General features: G+C 51.2%; 1 protein-coding gene across 1 annotated transcript in view; it reads right to left on the bottom strand.

Moving 5' to 3' along the window:
* The window catches only part of LOC147711497 (basic phospholipase A2-like), a 213,224-nt gene extending 190,171 nt beyond the window's left edge, over positions 1–23,053 (bottom strand). Inside the window, exon 1 of the mRNA XM_086920193.1 lies at positions 23,000–23,053. Within this exon, the coding sequence (XP_086776319.1) occupies positions 23,000–23,039 (40 nt within the window). The 5' untranslated portion in view covers positions 23,040–23,053. The remainder of the gene's footprint in view (positions 1–22,999) is intronic.
* Between the last annotated feature and the right edge of the window lie 229 nt (positions 23,054–23,282).

Here is a 23,282-nt window from a genome sequence, read left to right as displayed (position 1 = left end):
TCTCACAGTCAATCAGTCTATCTCTCTGTCAGTCAGTCTCTGCCTCTCTCTCTCAGTCTCTCTTTCTCAGTCAGTTTCTCTCTACCTTAGTCAGTCTCTGTCAGTCAGTCAGTCTCACTCTCAACCAGTCTCTCTCTCTCTGTCAGTCAGTCACTCTCTCTCTCAGTCAGTTTCTCAGTCAGTCAGTCTCTCGGTCAGTCAGTATCAGTCTGAGTCAGTCAGTCTCTACTCTCTCTCCATTCTCTCTCTCAACTCTGTCCACTCTATCTCTTCTGTCTCTCTCTCCACTTTCTCTCTCCACTGTCTCCCTCCACTGTCTCCCTCCACTGTCTCCTTCCACTGTCTCCTTCCACTGTCTCCCTCCACTCTCTCTCTCCACCCTCTCCCCCTTCTCTCTCTACTTTCTCTCCACTCTCTCTCTCCACTCTCTCTCTCTCCACTCTCTCTCCACTCTCTCTCCACTCTCTCTCTCTCCACTCTCTCTCTCTCCACTCACTCTCTCTCCACTCACTCTCTCTCCACTCACTCTCTCTCCACTCACTCTCTCTCTGCTGTCTCCCTCCACTGTCTCTCTCTCCACTGTCTCTCTCTCCACTGTCTCTCTCTCCACTGTCTCTCTACTCTCCACTCTCTCTCCACTCTCTCTCCACTCTCCACTCTCTCTCCACTCTCTCTCTCTCCACTCTCTCTCTCTCTCTCTCGACTCTCTCTCTCTCCACCCACTCTCTCTCTCTCTCCACTCTCTCTCTCTCTCTCTCTCTCTCTCTCTCCACACTCTCTCTCTCTCCACACTCTCTCTCTCTCCACTCTCTCTCTCTCTCTCCACTCTCTCTCTCTCTCCACTCTCTCTCTCTCTCCACTCTCTCTCTCTCTCCACTCTCTCTCTCTCCACTCTCCACTCGGTCTCTCCCCTCTCTCTCTCCACTCTCTCTCTCCACTCTCTCTCTCTCTCCACTCTCTCTCTCTCCACTCTCTCTCTCTCCACTCTCCACTCGGTCTCTCCCCTCTCTCTCTCCACTCTCTCTCTCCACTCGCTCTCTCCACTCGCTCTCTCCACTCGCTCTCTCCACTCGCTCTCTCCACTCGCTCTCTCCACTCGCTCTCTCCACTGTCTCTCTCCACTGTCTCTCTCTTCACTGTCTCTCTCTCTCTCCACTGTCTCTCTCTCTCTCCACTCTCTCTCTCCACTCTCTCCAGTGTCTCTCCATGCTCTCTCCACTCTCTCTCCACTCTCTTTCTCTCCACTGTCTATCTCCACTCTCTCTCCACTGTCTACTCTCTCTCCACTGTCTCTCTCCACTCTCTCTCTCTCTAGCTACTCTCTCTCTCCACTGTTTCTCTCCACTGTTTCTCTCCACTCTCTCTCTCTCCACTCTCTCCCACTCTCCCTTACAAAGTAGTGTGCGTTCCATGGTTGTCTGCAGAAATGTTTCCAGGGGGGGCACATTTTTAACTTCATCACCATCCCCCTTGCACCCTTCTCTCCTCTGCCTTGCACCCTTCTCCCCTCTGCCTTGCACCCTTCTCCCCCTCCACCTTGCACCCTTCTCCCCCTCCGCCTTTCACCCTTCTCTACCTTGCATCCTTTTCCTCTCTGCCTTGCACCCTTCTCCCCCTCTGCCTTGCACCCTTCTCCCCTCTGCCTTGCACCCTTCTCCCCTTTGCCTTGCACCCTTCTCCCCTTTGCCTTGCACCCTTCTTCCCTTTGCCTTGCACCCTTCTCCCCTTTGCCTTTCACCCTTCTCCCCTTTGCCGTTCACCCTTCTCCTCTCTGCCTTGCACCCTTCTCCTCTCTGCCTTGCACCCTTCTCCCCCTCCGCCTTGCACCCTTCTCCCCCTCCGCCTTGCACCCTTCTCTACCTTGCACCCTTCTCCTCTCTTCCTTGCACCCTTCTCCCCTCTGCCTTGCACCCTTCTCCCCTCTGCCTTGCACCCTTCCCCCCCTCCACCTTGCACCCTTCTCCCCCTCCGCCTTGCACCCTTCTCTACCTTGCACCCTTATCCTCCCTTCCTTGCACCCTTCTCCCCTCTGCCTTGCACCCTTCTCCCCTCTGCCTTGCACCCTTCTCCCCTCCGCCTTGCACCCTTCTCCCCTCCGCCTTGCACCCTTCTCCCCTCCGCCTTGCACCCTTCCCCCCTCTGTCTTGCACCCTTCTCCTCTCTGCCTTGCACCCTTCTCCCCTCTACCCTGCACCCTTCTCCCCCTCCGCCTTGCACCCTTCTCTACCTTGCACCCTTCTCCTCTCTTCCTTGCACCCTTCTCCTCTTTGCCTTGCACCCTTCTCTTCTCTGCCTTGCACCCTTCTCCCCTCCACCTTGCACCCTTCTCCACTCTGCCTTGCATCCTTCTCCCCCTCTGCCTTGCACCCTTTTCCCCTCTGCCTTGCACCCTTCTCGGCCCCCCTCCTTCCCTCCTACGGATGCCCATGGTGTGTTCTAACAAGAGGGCTTACCTGAGGGCACCATTTTGCTGCCTCATCCCTTCTCATGTGAGCTTTGCCCTGGAGAATGCTCTCTCTAGGGGCCCCCACTCCCACCCTTGTCAGGGTCCAGAGCACTGCTCTGTGCTGTCTCCTGCTCTTGCTCTCTGAGGCCCCCACCCCATCCTTGTCCCACCCTGTCTCTTCTCTTCTCTTGTGGGGTGGGCTTTGCTTATGGAGAGGAGAGAGTGGGGGCCGGGCTCTGAGCTGCCTCAGAGGAGCAGTGGAGAGCGCTGTCTCTGGGGCCCCCACCCCACCCCATCCTTGTCCCTGTCTCTTCTCTTCTCTTCTCTTGTGGGATGGGGCCCCCAGCCCTTCCTTGTCCCTGTCTCTTCTCGGGTGGGGGCCTGTCCCTGTCTCTTCTCTTGTGGGATGGGGCCCCCACCCCATCCTTGTCCCTGTCTCTTCTCTTCTCTTCTCTTGTGGGGTGGGGCCCCCACCCCATCCTTGTCCCTGTCTCTTCTCTTCTCTTGTGGAGTGGGGCCCCCACCCAATCCTTGTCCATGTCTCTTCTCTTCTCTTGTGGGGTGGGGCCCCACCCCATCCTTGTCCCTGTCTCTTCTCGGGTGGGGGCCCTTCACTGTCTCTTCTCTTGTGGGTTGGGGCACCCACCCCATCCTTGTCCCTGTCTCTTCTCGGGTGGGGGCCTGTCACTGTCTCTTCTCTTGTGGCATGGGGCACCCACCCCATCCTTGTCCCTGTCTCTTCTCTTCTCTTGTGGGGTGGGGCCCCCACCCCATCCTTGTCCCTGTCTCTTCTCGGGTGGGGGCCTGTCACTGTCTCTTCTCTTGTGGGATGGGGCACCCACCCCATCCTTGTCCCTGTCTCTTCTCTTCTCTTGTGGGGTGGGGCCCCCACCCCATCCTTGTCCCTGTCTCTTCTCTTCTCTTGTGGGGTGGGGCCCCCACCCCATCTGTGTCCGTGTCTCTTCTTTTGTGGGGTGGGCTTTGCTTATCGAGAGGAGAGAGTGGGGGCCGGGCTCTGTGCTGCCTCAGAGGAGCAGTGGAGACTGCTGTCTCTGGGGCCCCAGTCCTCTTTCCGGGACTGCCTCTGGCTCTGACTGAAGTGAAACAATGTATATTGATACTTTGTTTCTCTTCAGTCAGAGGGAGGGGGCGAAGGGCTCCGAGCAGGCTGCACCTGCTTCAGATGCAGAGGGAGAGAGGCTTGCTTCAGCGCAGGCCTCTCTCACAGCCCTCCGAAGAGCTGAGGGGGCCGGGGTCCCCTGGGGGCCCCCTTCATTAACTGTAGAGAGTGAGCCCCCCCGCACTGCGGGGGCGTTTGTTACGCCCCTGGGTGCCATCTGCAAATGCACAGCTCAGACCAAGGTGAATTTGAGAGACAATTCAGACGTGTATGGGAGGAGATGGACTTGTAGGGGGAGAGCTCGGCCTGAGCGGACGCAGGTGAGTCTGCAGATACAGATTACCATTTTAGATGATGGTAGTGTTGTCTGTTGGGACGAGGTTGGCTGGGGAGGGTCTGAGAGGCAGTGCTTGGACCTGTGTAAATGGAAAAGGGTTTACACGGTCAGAACTTTAGACAATATGTCTGGAAGTGGGGCCTACTTATGATGATCTCTTGCTTGGAAGACACAGTGGGGTTGGCAGAGGATGAGCCTGGAGGGATATCGAGGGTCAATAGAGGGAGATCTTCAGTGTGGATTGGGGCCGAGAGAGGAGGTGTTGAAGAGTTCAAGGATACAAAAAAGGTAAAAGATTCTGCAGAGGGAGACCTCTGGCCTGGCTAAATGAAGAGAGGACGCATATATAAGGACCCCCTGCTACTTATAACTATTCTGAAGGCAGAGAAAATACAATTGTAAATAACAAACCCCTAAGCAATTATTGTTCTAATTTGCATTATGTGACATAATTGCAACATGATGCTAAAAAGGCTAAGTGATCACATAGAAATGATGTTAAAATGAATTTTATTATTACACATTGTCTAAAAATCTATGAATCATCCTGCCTGTACTGTTACATGGCAAAAGTTAAAAACACAGAGAAAAAGAAGACAAATGTCTCTCAATAAACAACTGTAATCAAAAAATCATTTCATGTATATCATTTCGACAATTTGGTTTATATAAGAATAATATTACAGAATTAATCAAATTAGAAAAACATTTTCAGGTGAAATTATGACAATATGAACCATAAATGTCTAGATATTTATCAAACATTAATATTATATAAAAAAAGTCCAGAAAAGTTATAAAGTAACGCATCCAAGTTGAGAGACCTTGCAATGTCTTTGATCATGGATGGATCGTGTCATGTCTACGCATGTTTTGGCGACCCAAGCGCCTTCATCAGGAAAGACACAGATAGCATGTCAACTATAAAGCTCTGTTGAATATAACTCAAGTCGTACGAAGGAGAGCAAAAAATGAAAACAAGAACGACTAGTTCAAACTTATATGTTTCTTATGAGGTGTTAAAACTCATTTGGGACTGGAATCTCTACTCCACTGGGTGAAAAACAGATGAGAATAATATATATGTAGAACAACCTTGAGAAGTTAGAATATGACGATTCTTATCAGAAAAAATATCTCCGACTGTAAAGATAGTATAATCTTGATTGCCTATCTGCTAACTCTCTGTAGGAATTCAAGAAAGTAGGCAGGCCGGAGGTTCTTACTGGATGGACGCCACTACGTACAGACTTTCGATGCAGTGATAAGTAAATATCCTGTACCTCTCGTCCGTCATGAGAAAATGACAAGACCGGCTTAGACTCAGCTGGTTAGTGCAGCAACGTGGAAAACCTTTTGAGAAGGAGCAAGTGGCTTCGAGAAGAGTAGTGGCAAGGAGTAACAACAGTCACAAGCAAAATCTAGGTTGTTGGAAAGTGGCTCTGTATATACTGGACCAAAGTAAGGTACAGCATGCACAAAGTCCACAGTCCCCAGAGGTTTGGCAGAGGCTAAAGTTAGATATAACCTTACTCTCTAAAGTGGTAGCTTGGTCGAGCAGTAAGGCAGTATCAGAGGACAGTGTAAAGCATTTGTTGTACACACTCAGTCAGCAAATGGTCTCACACACTCAAGAACTGAACTCTAGGTCAATGGTGTCTATAAAAAATATATAGTTGTTTTATTTTAGAACCAACAATAGGTATTAGAAATATACTTTCTTAGAATGAGGTACTTTAGTTAAATACTTTTCAAATAGGCAATAGACTTTTGAGTACAATAGTTACTGTTGTTGTATTAGGCAACACAATTTCCAACACAATGTGACATTGAGCTCAATGGGAATTTCTAGTTCAATGCAATTAGTTACTTTATGGATTACTTTTCTAACCACAGGACTGGATCCTAGATTCAGGCCTGGGACATCTCCTGTAAACAGTTGAGTTAAAGCGTTTTGGTTACAGTTGTGATTTTTAAGGAATATTATTGTATTTTAAAAGTTGACAGAAACTTTTTCACATAGAATCACCAATGTTATCCTATGGGAGAAAATTCACTTAGCAGGTAAGTAGTGTTATTGTTACTTTTTCTTACTCAATGTTGGATCCTGGATCCGGCACTGGTGCATCTCCTGTAAACAATTGAAAGAATGAGTTTAAGTCATACAGGCGATTTTTAACCAATATTAGTAAGTTTCAAAAATCGACACTTAAAAACTTTTTCAGCAAAAACCAGGCAATGTTATCCTATGGAAGGAAATTCAAGTTACCGGCAAGTACAGTTATAATTACTTTTCAAGGTCAGTGCTGGGCACCAAGATCCAGCACTGGAATCTCTCCTGTTAAAAGGTGAGTATTTTTGTTTTCGTGATTTGGCTGGCTTTAGATGAATATTTTAAAGTTTCAAAACTCCTAGAAGAATTTCCAAGTGAAACCAGTCAAGGGTACCCTATGGAAGAAAAGTGAGTTATCGGCCTTTGGGAAAGTACTTGACTGGCAGAGTTACGGTTCTGGGCATAGACTCAGGGGTCTCTCAGGGTCAGGTATGAATAGTTGTTGCACCCTCAGCGGCACGGGGGCAGCCGGGTGCAGAGAGAGTTAGACCCAATGTTAGCCTATAGGAGGCAGGGGGCCTTTAGTTGAAGAATGATGACAAACAGGCCACGCGGCTGTGGGAGCTGGGCTCCTGGTCACTTGCTCAGGGCAAATGGGGAAGTAGATTAGGACAGAGGTTGCACTCCAAGGGGCACTCGGGCGGCTGGTGCAGGGTGCTTTTGAGCCGTCGGGCACTCAATGTTATTCAATGGGAAAGTTGGAAGTTGAACAAAGGCTGCGGGCTCGGGAACAGAAATTCTTCAGGTGAGACCACCACTTCGAGAGGTAAGTTGGGATCTTGGAGGATAGGTAGACACCCAGGAGTTGGGCACAGGGGGCCCTGGGACGCCGGGTGCAGGGGTGTCTTATGACGTTGGGAAATCTTACCCTCAGCTGGTCGCGGTTGGAGGAGAACCTTGTTGTGAGGCTGCAGGCGTTGTCTGGGTCATTGAGGAGGGTCCTTGGGCACTGGATTCGTGGTCACAATCGCCGGGGGGACGTCCTTGTGGTCTTTGTCCACTCAGGCACAGGCCGGGCTCGGCAGGTGCAGAGGGTGCTGGATTTGCGGTTCCTGGCTGGCATCAGGGGTGTTGCTTGTTTGAGCAGAACCATTGCTTGTGGGAGTCCCAGCCCAATCTTTAGATGAGCATGGCAGGCAGGTCCTCCGGGGTTTTCGAGGTTGCTGTCCAAAAGAGACGCCGGGGTTTAGCAGGAGCAGGTTCAAGGATCAACATGCAGGTAGGGCTGGGGCCAAGTCAGTTGGTGTCGTCCTCTTGTTAGCAGCTGCACAGCAGGTCTTCTTCTTCTTGGTCTTCTTTCTTGTTTCAGAATCAGGAACTGAGGAAGGAAGGTTCAGGTTGGCCCTAAATACTAAATGTAGTGGCGTTAAAGGTAGGGAAAGGACAGGGACCAAAGGGCCCCTGTCCTGGAGTGAGGACACCCCCTATCCTGCTCCTCTCCTGTGGGAGGGGGGCAGGAGCCTATCTCTGATTGGGCAGGGCTCGCCATCCTCAAGATGGCAGGAGCCCAGAGTTGTGCTTCACCTCACCTCTCCCACCTGAGGGGTGCGGTTGGCAGAGGCTGGCACACCCCCTTTCCTCACCTAGGGTTTCCCGCCTATCTTCCCGCCAGAGTTGGGGTCAGAACTGGTGGGGACCAGTTGCTGAGTACAGCAATTGGCCTGAGGAAGCTCACTAAAGGCGGCATGCCTTTGAAGCTTCCCCAGTCCATCCTGGGGGAGGAGGCTTGGCACCTCGTCCCAGGGTGTGCATTGTTTCAGTCCCCCTAGAGTGGCAAGCTCTCGACCCAGGGGTCCAGAAACATGTCTGGTGGTGGCAGCCTCTGTAGCCACGCAGTCTGTACACTGGGAGTTGGTTAGGTTTCAGGGGGCATCTTTAAGATGCCCTCTGTAGTGCATTTTACATTAAATCCCACACTGGCATCAGTGTGGGTTTAATGTGCTTCTCAGTCTTCAGTGTAGCCATTATGGTGATGAGGAGTTAGTAATGACAACCTCCCAGCACGATATACGCTTAATGGCATCACTGCACTTACAGTGCCCAGGAATTGCCCTGGGTACTGTAGGGGCACAGGGCTCATGCACATGTGCCCACACCACTGGCGTAGTGCACCCAGCTAGAGGGGTGACTGAGGTATGCCAGGGCAGTGTTTGTGGGCATGGCACACAGGGATGTGTGCCATGTCGACTCTCTGTTTAGTTCTGCACCAAGACACTCAGCCTGCCAAGGCAGTGTGTGTGTGTGTCAGAGTACAGGGCCCCTAAGGGTGGTACAATAAGAGCTGCAGCCACGAGGGGTCTTCTCTGGTCACAGTGCCCTGGGTACCAAGGGTAACACTTACCAGGGGCTTACCTGTGGCAGAGATGCCAATTGGGTTTAGGTTTCAATACAGTTTTAGGGAAGGAACACAGGCCTTGGGTACCTGATTGGCAGGGACCTAGGGCACACCAAGGAATAGTGCATCAGTTATCAAGCAAAAAGTGGGGGGTTACTGCAACAGAAATCCACTTTCCTACATAGGTGTGTTATGAGCATTCATGAGACATGCCTGTGCCAGGGTTTGGACGTCAGAGCAGAGAGCGACAGTCTGTCAGCACATACACAAGTGGTGATGTGGTTTCCTTATGCATGAGGTTGAGAAGGAGGTGAGCAGTAACTTCAGAGGAGAGAGGCCAATCGGAAAAGGAAAAGAAATGAGAGAGGATAAGCATGAGAATGTTGTTTATTTCAGAAAAAGGAGGGGGAGCTGTGTGTGGGAAGACAAGGGTGAACATTTCTGGGCTTATGGAAGAATAAGGCATGCCTTTGAAAAGTGAGAAGGCAAAGGTGGTGACAACCAGGTTTACATTTTTGGGCACTGAATTGGATTTAGGAAAATGGAGGAAAAGGCCCCACGAAAGAAAGTTACAGTTATTCGTACACAGATTGTGGAACTGCTGAGTTGATGAAAGTTCAGAGTCCTCTAGGACATTTGAAATTTGCCTCTGGTGTGTTAGTAGCAGGCTAAATATTTTACACGAGACTCTGCTTTGTGATGCTAGTGCTGCTATATTGTAGTGTTGATGTGAGAATGGTTGTGAAGGGGGAATCAGCAATTTTGAGTAGTTTGATAAATTGATTATGTTGTTCTCTAGGAATGAAACTTAATATTGAGTCTAGTTACTTTAAAATGAAGTAGGTGCAGCTATTTCTTTCCCTACACTGGAAGGGTAGTTCTGCACTGAAATACTGTTAGAGAAGTATTAGCATGTAAAGAGGAGTGTGGCTTTTTTATTTCTACTTGTGTTGACTTTTGTATTGTGTGGGGGATATTAGCAAACAAGAAGGTGACTTTCAACACCAACGATGAGGCAGTGTCATCAACGGGTGAAAATATTTACAGCCTCCACACATATTTATGTTGGAATGTGTGAAACACAGCATTGCTTTTATTGTGAGGAACGATCCCAGTGTGAAAAAATGGCATCAGGGAGGAATTGCCTCACTAACAGTGACAGAGGTTATGTGGGCTGGAACCAGAAGCAATATTGATGAGCAATATTTAGACAGAATATTGGAAACAAAAATACTGTGGGACAAAATATTGTGCCAAGAATATTGAGGACAAAAATATTGTGAAGGTAAGTTTCTATAGTTAAGAAATGTTTTACTATATATACCTCCACATATATGTACCTTGACGATATATATGTATGCCGATTTTTGTGAGCTTCCGCAGGCCAATTGCTGTACTCAGCAACTGGCCCCCACCGGTTCTGACCCCCACTCTGGCGGGAAGACAGGCGGGAAACCCTAGGTGAGGAAAGGGGGTGTGCCAGCCTCTGCCAACCCCACCCCTCAGGTCGGAGAGGCAAGGTGAAGCACAACTCTGGGCTCCCGCCATCTTGAGGATGGGGAGCCCTGCATAATCAGAGATAGTCTCCTGCCCCCTCCCACAGGAGAGGAGCTGGATAGGGGGTGTCCTCACCCCAGGACAGGGACCCATTGGTCCCTGTCCTTTCCCTACCTTTAACACCCCTAAATTTAGTATTTAGGGCCAACCTGAACCTTCCTTCCTCCGTTCCTGATTCTGAAACAAGAAAGAAGACCAAGAAGAAGAAGACCGGCTTTGCAGCTGCTAACAAGAGGACAACACCAACTGACTTGGCCCCATCCCTACCGGCCTGTTGATCCTTGAACCTGCTCCTGCTAAACCCCGGCGTCTCTTTTGGACAGCAACCTCAAAAACCCCGGAGGACCTACTTGCCTTGCTCATCTAAACACTGGGGGCCTTATTTATGAAGGCCTTGCGCCACCGGTGCGTCACTTTTAAAATGGGAAAAAGTGACGCACCGGTGGCGCAAGGCCTTCATAAATGAGGCCCTGGGACTCCCACAAGCAGTGGTTTTGCTAAAACAAGCAACACCCCTGGTGCCAGCCAGGAACTGCGAATCCAGCACACTCTGCACCTGCCGAGCCCGGCCTGTGCCTGAGTGGACAAAGACCACAAGGACATCCCCCCGGTGATTGTGACCACAAATCAAGTCCCCAAGGATCCTTCTCGACGACCCAGACGACGCCTGCAGCCTCACAACAAGGGACCCTCCAACCACGACGAGCTGAGGGTAAGATTTCACCTGCACCCGGCACCCCACGGCTTCCTGTGCCCAACTCCTGGGTGTCTACCTATCCTCCAAATCTCAACTTACCTCTCGAAGTTGTGGTCGCACCTGAAGAATCTCCGTCCCCCAGGCTGCAACCTGCAGCCTTTGCTCAACTTCCAGCTTTCCCATTGAATAACATTGAGTGCCCGACGGCTCAAAAGCACCCTGCACCCAGCCACCCGAGTGCCCCTGGGAGTGCAACCTCTGTCCTAATCTACTTCCCCATTTGCCCTGAGCAAGTGACCAGGAGCCCAGATCCCACAGCAGCGTGGCCTGATTGCCAGCAGCCACCAACCAAAGGCCCCCTGCCTCCCATAGGCTAACATTGGGCCTAACTCTCTCTGCACCCAGCTGCCCCCGTGCCGCTGAGGTTGCAACAACTGTACCAACAGTCGAATGCAGACAGAAGCCAAGAAGCTGCTTATGATAAGCAGCTTCTTGTTTTATGGACTTTTGAACTGCAGCAGATAAATCAAACCCACTTGGGGAATACTGTGCTTTGAATTGCACTACAGGTACCAGCATGCCGTTTTGAATACTCACCTGTAAGTTCACTGGGCTGATTGGCACATGTGTTTTAAAGGGCCTGATAAGCAGCTTCTTGGTTTCTGTCTGCATTTCCTCTGATGAAGGAGCGAGTGATTCTCTGAAACGCGTAAGGATTTTAACGAATGTACACTGGATTGTGCCTGCTGGTTTCCGTTAAATATATGGTGGGTGGGGGTGGGGGTGGGGTTGGGGGTTGTGGCCCGGAGACAGCAGTCTCTACTGCTTCTCTGAGGCAGCACAGAGCCCGGCCCACACTCTCTCCTCTCCATGAGCAAAGCCCACCCCACAAGAGAAGAGAAGAGATGGGGACAAGGATGAGGTAAGGCCCTAGCCACAGATAGCAAGAGCAGGAGACAGCACAGAGCACTGCTTGGGACCCTGACAAGGGTGGGAGTGGAGCCCCCCAGAGAGCGCATTCTCCAGGGCAAAGCTCATATGAGAAGGGATGAGGCAGCAAAATGGTGCCCTCAGGTAAGCACTCTTGTTAGAAGCACCACATGGGCGTCCACAGGGGGGGAAAGGTGGGGCCGAGAAGGGTGCAAGGCGGAGGGGGAGAAGGATGCAAGGCAGAGAGGAGAAGGGTGCAAGGTGGAGAAGGGTTCAAGGCGAAGGGGGCGAAGATTGCAAGGCAGAGGGGAGAAAAGTGCAAGGCAGAGAATAGAAGGGTGCAAGGTGGAGAGGAGAAGGGTGCAAGGCAGAGAGGAGAAGGATGCAGGGCAGAGGGGAGAAGGTTGCAAGGCAGAGGGGAGAAGGGTACATGGCAGAGAAGGGTGCAAGTCAGAGAGGAGAAGGGTGCAAGGCAGAGGGGAGAAGGGTGCAAGGCAGAGGGGAGAGGGTGCAAAGGCAGAGGGCAGAATGGTACAAGGGAGGGGAGAATGGTGCAAGGTAGAAAAGGGTGCAAGGCGGAGGGGGTGAAGGGTGCAAGGGGGAGGGGGAGGGGAGAATGGTGCAAGGCAGAGGTGAGAATGGTACAAGGTAGAAAAGGGTGCAAGGCGGAGGTGGAGTAGGGTGCATGGAAGAGGGGAGAAGGGTGCAAGGGTGCAAGGCAGAGGGGAGAAGGGTACAAGGCGGAGGGGAGAATGGTGCAAGGCAGAGGGGATAATGGTGCAAGGTAGAAAAGGGTGCAAGGTGGAGGTGGAGTAGAGTAGAAGGGGAGGGGGAGAAGGGTGCAAGGGGGAGGGGAGATTAGAGCAAGGCAGAGGGTAGAATGGTGCAAGGTAGAGAAGGGTGCAAGGCGGAGGTGGAGTAGGGTACAAGGCAGAGAGGAGAAGGGTGCAAGGCAGAGGGGAGAATGGTGCAAGGCAGAGGGAAGAATGGTGCAAGGTAGAAAAGGGTGCAAGGCGGAGGTGGAGAAGGATGCAAGGGGGAGGGGAGAATGGTGCAAGGCAGAGGGGAGAAGGGTGCAAGGCAGAGGGGAGAAGGGTGCAAGGCAGAGGGAAGAAGGGTGCAAGGCAGAGGGGAGAAGGGTGCAAGGCAGAAGGGAGAAGGGTGCAAGGTAGAAAAGGGTGCAAGGCAGAGGTGGAGTAGGGTACAAGGGGAGGGGGAGAAGGGTGCAAGGGGGGGGAGAAGGGTGCAAGGGGGAGGGGGAGAAGGGTGCAAGAGGGAGGGCGAGAAGGGTACAAGGCAGAGGGGTGAAGGGTGCAAGGGGGTTGTGATGAAGTTAAAAATGTGCCCCCCCGGAAACATTTCTGCGGATGCCCATGGAACGCACACTACTTTGTGAGGGAGAGTTGGAGAGAGAGAGTGGAGAGAGAGAGAGAGTGGAGAGAGAGTGGAGAGAGACAGTGGAGAGAGAGAGAGGAGAGAGAGTAGAGAGAGAGTAGACAGAGAGTTGAGAATGTGGAGATAGACAGTGGAGAGAGAGAGAGAGTGGAGAGAGAGTGGAGAGAGCGTGGAGAGAGTGAGCGAGAGAGAGTGGAGAGAGAGAGAGTGGAGAGAGGGAGTGGAGAGAGAGAGAGTGGAGAGACAGTGGAGAGACAGTGGAGAGAGAGAGGGTGGAGAGTGGAGAGAGAGAAAGTGGAGAGAGTAGAGGCAGAATGGAGAGTGACAGTGGAGAGAGACAGTAGAGAGAGAGAGAGAGTGGAGAGAGAGTAGCGAGAGAGAGAGAAGGGAGAGAGGGTGGAGCGAGAGAGAGGAGAGAGAGTGGAGAGAGAGGAGAGAGAGAGTGGAGGGAGGCAGTGGAGGGAGACAATGGAGAGAGAGTGGAGAAGAGAGAGAGATAATGAGAGAGTGGAGAGAGAGTAGAGAGAGAAAGTGGGGAGAGAGACAGTGGAGAGACAGTGGAGAGAGAGACAGTAGGGATAGAGTGGACAGAGTTGAGAGAGAGAATGGAGAGAGAGTTGAGACTGACTGATTGACTCAGAGACTGAATACTGACTGACCGAGAGACTGACTGACTGAGAAACTGAATGAGAGAGAGAGACTGGCTGACTGAGAGAGTGACTGACTGACTGACTGACTGACTGACTGACAGAGAGACACTGATTGAGAGTGAGACTGGCTGACAGAGAGCGAGAGAGACTGACTGACTGATAGAGACTGACTGACTGAGGTAGAGAGATACCGACTGACAGAGAGAAAGACTGAGAGAGAGAGGCAGAGACTGACTGACAGAAAGATAGACTGATTGACTGTGAGAGAGACTGACTGACAGAGAGACTGACTGAGAGAGAAACTGACGGAGAGACTGACTGACAGAGAGAGAGACTGACTGACTGAGGTAGAGAGAGAGACCACTGACTCATTGTCAGTGAAATTGCTCTCCCACCCTCGCAGCTCCCCCATTAAGTGAGGTGCTCCTGCCCCTGCACTCTTGAGTGTTGTTGATCGAGGCCCTCCTCCACCCGCAGGTTTCCCTGCGCCTCATCCCTGGTGGTCCAGTGGACCTCTGTCTCCTTTCTGTCTTTCTGCTCCTTCACTCGTTTTTCTCCCCTTTCTATCTTTCACCTTTCTGCACCTCTGCTCTTTTGCGCCTTATTTCTGCCCATTTTCCCTTTCTCTCCCTCTGCTCCTTCACTCGTTTTCACTTGTTTTTCTCCCCTTTCTATCTTTCACCTTTCTGCACCTCTGCTCTTTTGTGCCTTATTTCTGCCCATTTTCCCTTTCTCTCCCTCTGCTCTTTCACTCGTTTTCACTCGTTTTTCTACCCTTTCTATCTTTCACCTTTCTGCTCTTTTCTGCATCTCTGCTCTTTTGTGCCTTATTTCTGCTTATTTTCCCTTTTTTCTTTATCCCTTCTTTCCTCCCTTTACCTTTCCCCGCCGCTGCTGCCCCTGTGGCCCCCCCCCCCCCCCCAGCGCGACCGGCCCAATCCAGCTCCTCTGTCTCCTTTCTTTCTTTCTGCTCCTTCACTCGTTTTTTTCCCCTTTCTATCTTTCACCTTTCTGCACCTCTGCTCTTTTGCGCCTTATTTCTGCCCATTTACCCTTTCTCTGCCTCTGCTCTTTCACTCGTTTTCACTCGTTTTTCTACCCTTTCTATCTTTCACCTTTCTGCTCTTTTCTGCATTTCTGCTCTTTTGTGCCTTATTTCTGCTCATTTTCCCTTTTTTCTTTATCCCTTCTTTCCTCCCTTTACCTTTCCCCGCCGCTGCAGCCCCCACGCCCCCCCTCCCCAGTGCGACCGGCCCAATCCAGCTCCCCTCCCCGCTCCCGCCTCCCAGCTGTCCAGCCCTCCCCGACCCCTACTTAATGGCGGCCACTGCGGGGACAGGCGAGCAAGACCACTGACTCATTGTCAGTGAAATTGCTCTCCTACCCTTGCAGCTCCACCATTAAGTGAGGTGCCCCTGCCCCTGCACTCTTGAGTTGTGGTGATTGAGGCCCTCCTCCACCCGCAGGTTTCCCTGCGCCTCATCCCTGGTGGTCCAGTGGACCTCTGTCTCCTTTCTTTCTTTCTGCTCCTTCACTCGTTTTTCTCCCCTTTCTATCTTTCACCTTTCTGCACCTCTGCTCTTTTGTGCCTTATTTCTGCCCATTTTCCCTTTCTCTCCCTTTGCTCCTTCACTCGTTTCACTCGTTTTTCTCCCCTTTCTATCTTTCACCTTTCTGCACCTCTGCTCTTTTGTGCCTTTTTTTCTGCCCATTTTCCCTTTCTCTCCCTCTGCTCCTTCACTCATTTTTCTACCCTTTCTATCTTTCACCTTTCTGCTCTTTTCTGCATCTCTGCTCTTTTGTGCCTTATTTCTGCTTATTTTCCCTTTTTTCTTTATCCCTTCTTTCCTCCCTTTACCTTTCCCCGCCGCTGCTGCCCCTGTGGCCCCTCCCCCCCCCCCAGCGCGACCGGCCCAATCCAGCTCCCCTCCCAGCTGTCCAGCCCTCCCCGACCCCTACTTTATGGCGGCCACGGGCTGCGGGCGCGCCGCTGGTGCACCGAAGGCACGTCAAAGGCAAGCACGGCTGCGCCCGTCCGCGACCAGCACCAGGAACCCTGGACCTCCGCCCCGCCAACGCTACGACCCAGCAGCACTCCACACACTCAACCCAGGCTGCAACAACAACTGCAAGCTAGCATCACCAGTCGACACCCATGGTCCCTTCAGCTGTCACCGCTGCCGGCACACCTGCAGCACCGCCAAGAACACGGATCCAGCACAACCCGTCCACAAGAACACAACCGAACCGAAGACCCTGCAATGCATCCTCCTCAACATCCGATCCCTCCACAAACACGCCACCGAAATCTGGGACCTCCTCGACAGCACCACCCCAGATGTAGCATTCTTCACCGAAACCTGGACCAACACCACCTCGGGACCGGACATCGCCATCGCCATGCCCCAAGGATACAAGATCTCCAGGAAGGACCGCCCTACCCACCCAGGAGGAGGAATCGCCATCCTCCACAAATCCAGCCTCCGCCTGAGCACACTCCCTGACGGGTCCACAAAACTGATGGAACACCTTCACTTCAAGATACTGGCCAGCCCCACCGCCGCCCTCCGAGGAACCCTCATCTACCGACCCCCTGGACCCCGCGGACCCTTCGCCAACTCCATCACGGACATTATCTCCCCGCAGGCCATCGCATCCACCAACTACACCCTGCTGGGAGACCTCAACTTCCACCTCGACAATCAACTGGACCCCAACACCACATGCCTTCTGGACAACCTCCACAACATTGGACTCCGCCAGATCGTGACCGAGCCCACGCACTCAGCAGGACACACCCTCGACCCCCTCTTCACTACAGGAAACTCCATCACCTTCAGCCACACCACCGAACTCCCATGGACCGACCATCGTTGCATCCACTTCACCTTCAGAACACCCACCATCCACAAACACCAGCCCCTGCTCCCACAAAGAAACTGGACCAAAATCACCGATGACCAGCTCACCTCCTCACTCAACAACTCCACCCCAACCATTGCAGAAAACAACGACCCCAACACCGCAGCCCGAACCCTGCATAGATGGATCTCGGACAGCACCAACACCATAGCCCCCCTCAAGAAAAACAACAATACCTGTGCCAAGAAAGCCAGATGGTTTACCACCGAACTTCGAGAGTCCAGGCGCACATGCCGCCGTCTCGAAAAGACCTGGAGAAACACCAAATCCACAGAAGCCCACAACAACTTCAGAGCCGCCACCAACGCCCACCATCAACTCATCAGAGAAACAATGAAAAAAGCGATTGAAGACAGAATCTCCACCCACGCACACAACAGCAAGGAACTCTTCAGCATCATCAAGGAGTTCGCCCAACCCACCAGCGAGTCTACCGACATCCCTCCCTCACAAGACCTCTGCGACAAACTCAGCACCTTTTTCCACCACAAAATCAAGAGCATCTACGACAACTTCGACAAAGACAACCAACACACTGAACCCTCACCAACCACCCCCGTCACCCGGAAACCAGCGATTGATGACTAAACAGCCCTCACCACCGAAGACACACTGAAGACAATGAAGTCAATCCACTCAGGGGCCCCCACGGACCCCTGCCCCCACCACATCTTTAACAGAGCCGCCAACACCATCGCACCCATGCTCTGCCACACCATCAACCGCTCCCTGGCGACCTCCTCGTTCCCCGACGACTGGAAACACGCTGAGGTCAACCCCCTCCTGAAGAAACCCTCAGCGGACCCCACCGACCTCAAAAACTACAGACCCATCTCCCTGCTCCCGTTCCCAGCGAAAGTCATCGAGAAAGCCATCAACAGCCAACTCGCCACATTCATTGAAGAACACAACATCCTCGACCCCTCCCAATCCGGCTTCCCGAAAAAACCACAGTACGGAAACCGCCCTCCTCACCGCAACAGACGACATCCGCACCTTACTGGACAAAGGAGAAACAGTAGCCCTCATCCTCCTCGACCTATAAGCGGTGTTCGACACAGTCTCCCACCGCACCCTAATACGCAGACTCTATGATGCAGGAATCCAGGACAAGGTCCTCGACTGGATCTGCTCCTTCCTCTCCGGCAGGACGCAGCGGGTCAGACTCCCCCCTTTCCTCTCGGACCCCACACCTACCACCTGCGGAGTCCCCCAGGGCTCCTCCCTCAGCCTGACGCTCTTCAACGTCTACATGGCTCCACTTGCCCCTATCGTCAGAACCTACGGACTCAACATCGTGTCATACGCAGACGACACCCAGCTCATCCTCTCCCTATCCAATGAGCCCAACACCTCCAGACGCAACTTTCGAGAAGGCATGGAAGCTGTCGCCAAATGGATGAAAAACAGCTGCCTACAACTAAACACCAACAAAACCGAAGTACTCATCATGGGCCCAAACCCCGACGCCTGGAGCGACACCTGGTGGCCCACCGCCCTCGGAAACCCGCCAACCTCCACAGACCACGCACGCAACCTGGGAATCATCCTGGACTCCGAGCTCAAAATGGACCGCCAGATCAACTCTGTCTCATCTTCCTGCTTCCACACCCTCCGCCTCCTTCGTAAGACCTTCAAATGGATCCCCCTCGAACACCGAAAGACAGTTACTCACGCCCTGGTCACCAGCAGACTCGACTATGGCAACGCACTCTACGCCGGAATAAACAAAAACCTCATCCGCAAGCTACAGAACATCCAGAACGCCGCCGCAAGACTGGTCCTCAACCTGCTAAAACGCTGCCACATCTCCCAGCACCTGCGCACACTCCACTGGCTCCCGTCGAGGCGAGAATCACCTTTAAGATGCTCACCCACGCACACAAGGCCCTCCACGGCACCGGACCAGCATACCTGAACAGCCGACTCAAATTCCACGCACCCCAAAGGACCCTACGATCAGCCCAGCTTTCCTACGCCGTGGTCCCTCGCACCAGAAAGACCAGATCGGGAGGCCGCTCCTCCTCCTTCCTCGCGGCCAAAGCATGGAACGCCCTTCCGCTCCACCTCAGACAGACAACATCGCTCCCCATCTTCGCAAGAAACCTCAAAGCCTGGCTCTTCAACAGACCCCCTCCTTGATGGAATGGAACCTGCACCCCCCCCCTAGCCCCCCACCCCTAGCGCCTTGAGACCCTCACGGGTGAGTAGTCGCGCTTTAACAAACTCCTGATTGATTGATTGATTGAGAATGACTGACTGAGGGAGACTGACTGACTGGGAGAGACAGAGACTGACTGGAAGAGAGAGAGACTGACTGACAGAGAGAGAGACTAATAGAGAGAGAGACTGACTGAGAGAGAGAGAGAGACTGGCTGACTGACAGAGACTGACTGACAGAGAGAGAGACTGACTGACTGAGGTAGAGAGAGAATGGCTGACTGAGAGTGACTGACTGACTGGGAGAGAGAGAGACTGACTGGGAGAGAGAGAGACTGACTGACAGAGAGAGAGACTAAGAGAGAGAGAGAGACTGACTGAGAGAGAGAGAGACTAGCTGACAGAGACTGACAGAGAGAGAGAGACTGATAGACTGACAGAGAAAGAGAGACTGACTGACAGAGAGAGACTGACTGAGAGCGAGAGACTCACAGAGAGAGACTGACTGACAGATAGACTGACTGACAGAGAGACTGACAGAGAGACTGAGACTCTGACAGAGAGAGTGACTGACTGACAGAGAGAGAGACTTACTGACAGAGAGACAGCCTGAGAGAGAGACTGACTGATAGAGAGAGACTGACAGAGAGAGAGAGAGAGACTGAGACTCTGACAGAGAGAGAGACTGACTGACAGAGAGAGAGACTGACTAAGAGAGAAAGAGAGAGAGACTGACTGATAGAGAGAGACTGGCTGACTGAAAGAGAGAGACTGACTGACTGAGAGAAACTGACAGAGAGAGATTGTGAGAGACTGACTGACAGAAAGAGAGAGACTGACTGACAGAAAGAGAGAGACTGACTGACTGAGAGAGACTGACAGAAAGAGAGAGATAGAGAGACTGGCTGAGAGAGGGACTGATAGAGAGACTGACGGACAGAGGAACTGACAGACAGAGGGACTGACAGGGAGAGAGACTGACTGAGAGAGATGGACTGAGAGAGAGACTGACAGAGAGAGAGACTGACTGACAGAGAGAATGACTGAGAGAGAGACTGACTGACAGAGAGAGACTGAGAGAGAGAGAGAGACTGAGACTCTGACAGAGAGAGAGACTGACTGACAGAGAGAGAGACTGACAGAGAGAGACTGACTGAGAGAGAAAGAGACAGAGACTGACTGATAGGGAGAGACTGGCTGACTGAAAGAGAAAGACTGACTGACTGTGAGAAACTGACAGAGACTGTGAGAGACTGACTGACAGAAAGGGAGAGACTGATTGACAGAAAGAGAGATTGGGATATATTGCGCCAGCCTGGCCGCAGAGAGCATGCCACTATGTTATCTGCTAATGTGGGGCCCAGGACTGGACTGGAGTTCGAGTCCCTACGGGCACAGCAGGGCAGGAATTGAACAACCTGCTTCCCAGTCTGCTGGACCACTGGGGTGTTTTTATGGACTTTTGAACTGCAGCAGATAAACTAAAACCCACTTGGGGAATACTGCGCTTTGAATTGCACTACAGGTACCAGTATGCATGCTGAATACTCACTTGTAAGTTCACAGGGCTAATTGGTGCATGTGTTTTAAAGGGCCTTATAAGCAGCTTCTTGATTTCTGTCTGCATTCCTCTGATGAAGGAGCGAGTGATGCTCAGAAATGTGTAAGGATTTTAAAGAATGTACACCAGACTGTGCCTGCTGGTTTCTGTTAAAAATATGGAGTAACAATGATCCTGCTGTCGGCGTGTTTCTTGCCTCAGGGCGAACTTTTAGTTGGGCTATATGTATATATATATATATATATATATATATATATATATATATATATATATATATATATATATATATAAATATATATATATATATATATATAAATAAAAATATATATATATATTCAAGAATACTGGTTCGGCACCTCCAACATCGGCGAACAGAAAACCACGGCGAGTCCCATAGATTTCAGGCAAGATGTTTATTTGTTGTCACAGAATAACGGTCTGACGCGTTTCGGGTGGATGCCCTTGCTCACAGATATATATATATATATATATATATTTTTTTTTTCAAGGTATGTAGATGTGGAGTTAAGAATAGCAACGCTATACTTACCTCTTTTCACTTACCTTCCCGATATTTTGATCCTTGATATTTTTGACACGATTTTCTGCCCACCTAAAATTTTTGTTTCCAATATTTTGTCAGTGATCCTGATGCGCATGATTCAGGAGGGTTAAGATATTAGAATTCATTGACGGACCACTCACAGTTTCAACAAGAAAATCACACCATCAAGCATGATACTCTCATCGTGCTAGGAAATAAAAGGAGGAGAAGCCTCTAACTTGGACAATCATTTGTGCTGGTTTTTCCCCTATGGTTTAGGATTTCTTAAAGCATCTGTTCCTGCCGACTAGGGAAGGATCCTCATCTGGAAGTTCACATGTTCTTCACACTCCTATACACTGTTCAAAAGAATGGCTCTCTGATCCCATTAAAAAAGAGATATGGCCTTTTTTTTCATTCAATTCATCCACATTGCATTCACCAGATTTTAGTGCAGGACGTGACCTATGATCTTAGGAAGCTTTGTAAATACCCCTCCCCATACCTATTTTAGAGGAATCTACTGATGTGGGAGGTAGATAAAGAGGTGGAATGCACCCAAGTGTACTCTTTACTTTAGGTGGAAATGGGGGGGTGTGATGAGGACTCTAATTGTGACTGATTACCAGGTGTAAATGAAGGCAAAACGTTTGTGGGGGGGTTAGATCAGTAGTGGGTATGCATGTAATGCACCAAACATACAGTAAGCTAGCCCACAAACCCCATGTATTCCTTATTTGTGTCACTTGCTAGGGAGTTATGTTTCTCTAGCTCCTAGCAATGGTTGTAACCACTGAGCAATATCAAGAATATCAAGCGTGAGCCTGCTTAATATGGATACGTGTTCTGGGATGGAAAGTAAGGTCCCTTCAGCCTCCCTGGTTTTCCAGGGTTGGTTGGCCACGAAAAGTCTATCTACAAAGGGCGTAGACTTAAAGCTTGAGACCTTGTACATTATAACACAACTGATCATCAGACACAGAAGGACTCAATGTGCAGTCAGAGAAACAATTAGGACAAATTAAATGATTATGCAAATGCAGTCTAAAAATACAAGAGGAGCAAAAGTAAGGAAGAAAAGTGAACTTTTCACCTCTCTAGCATAAGTGCCTTAGTAATTTTTAAATAACACACTTTAGGGTTTGAGTGCCTGGTTCACTCTCATCCTATCACGGTTCGGATTTGTTCTGCGCCTCTCAGGCCAACGTGATCGTGGAGTGTCAGCATCATGGTCCATGGCCAGTGCTGGAGGTGGACTTTCTGCAGACATCTTACATCATGTGAGCCCATGAGCGTCACAACTGGTTCATTGTTATACTTCACGAGGAGTCCAGTCCTGATGGCCCAGGGCTGCCGGCAGCTGTTGTGCCCACCGCCGTCGTACTGCATCTTTCAGCATGGGTGGGCTGGATGGGGTGCTGAAGAAACAATCATCCGTTCCTCCATCCACTGCATGCCAAACTCTACCCCAGGGGACAAAAAAAGCCCCATAACATTTACCACTTGCTCCGCCCAGCTGGGGAGTATTTGCAGCTTTGAGGCTATTATTTTCCCCGAAAGGGGGAAACATGAGAAAATGGACCCCATTATTATCGGGTGCACATGCTACTCCTCATTCCAGGGGAAATAACTCGTAATGCACCCTAAGCTAACTGCATTGTGGTCTTTGAGAAATACCAGAGGGACATGAACAGGCCATTAGATCTCTGGCTGAGGGTGCCCTGTGCAGAGTTTAGTAATGTCGGTGGCGGTATAAACCTGGATTCTGCTTTCAAGCTCCTAAGAGGCAGCTCAAAAACGACTATAAGGATAAATCAATGGTCACCGCTCGAGAGTCCGCAGAGCCTAGTGACCATCGCAGGAGGTGCAGGGTCCCTGGCCACCAAGTGACACTGCCATGTGCGTCATTTCATTTTCTGTCAGTACAGGCTAATTAATCAACAGCAACCACTGTGCCGGTGTTGTTTTTTTGTTGTTGCAGTCAAGTGTGGTTAGCTGCGCAATCAGGGCTAGCTGAAGGCATTACACTTCACATGGGTCCTCTAGGTGGGCATTCGTTTCCTTCACAAAGGCCTAACCTTCTGCAACACTGCCTTTCTCTGGAGAGCCCTGTATTTCTTCTGAACAGTCACATCCTGCCAAGCTCTGTTCTTAAGGCTGATACTGTTGGTGCGTATTTTCTGACAACTCTAATGCAGCCTCCCCACAGCCCTGACCGCCTGCAGTACTCACGGCAGCCTGTGATCACGGCCAATAAGAAGGCAGCCTTCATCTTGAGACAGTCTCTGGCAGGCCCTGGGTCGACGGCGCCAACAGCAAGTTCGCTGGTTACTGGTGAAGACAACCTGTGCTATACCACGAGGCTGCCCGGGTTTAAATAGTCTGCGGCTGCGTCATCTAAAAACGTTATCAGAAACCCTGATCAAACAGGCACAGAGCAGGAACATTCGGGCGTCGGACGGTGTACAGGGTGCCTCTGTATGACCAGGAAGCAAAAGACCCGGATGTTGCTCGC

The sequence above is a fragment of the Lissotriton vulgaris genome, chromosome 5, assembly GCF_964263255.1.
Source record: "Lissotriton vulgaris chromosome 5, aLisVul1.2, whole genome shotgun sequence".
Lineage (NCBI taxonomy): Eukaryota > Metazoa > Chordata > Amphibia > Caudata > Salamandridae > Lissotriton > Lissotriton vulgaris.
The sequence above is the reverse complement of the archived record's forward strand: the minus strand, read 5'-3'. Positions and strand labels throughout refer to the sequence as shown.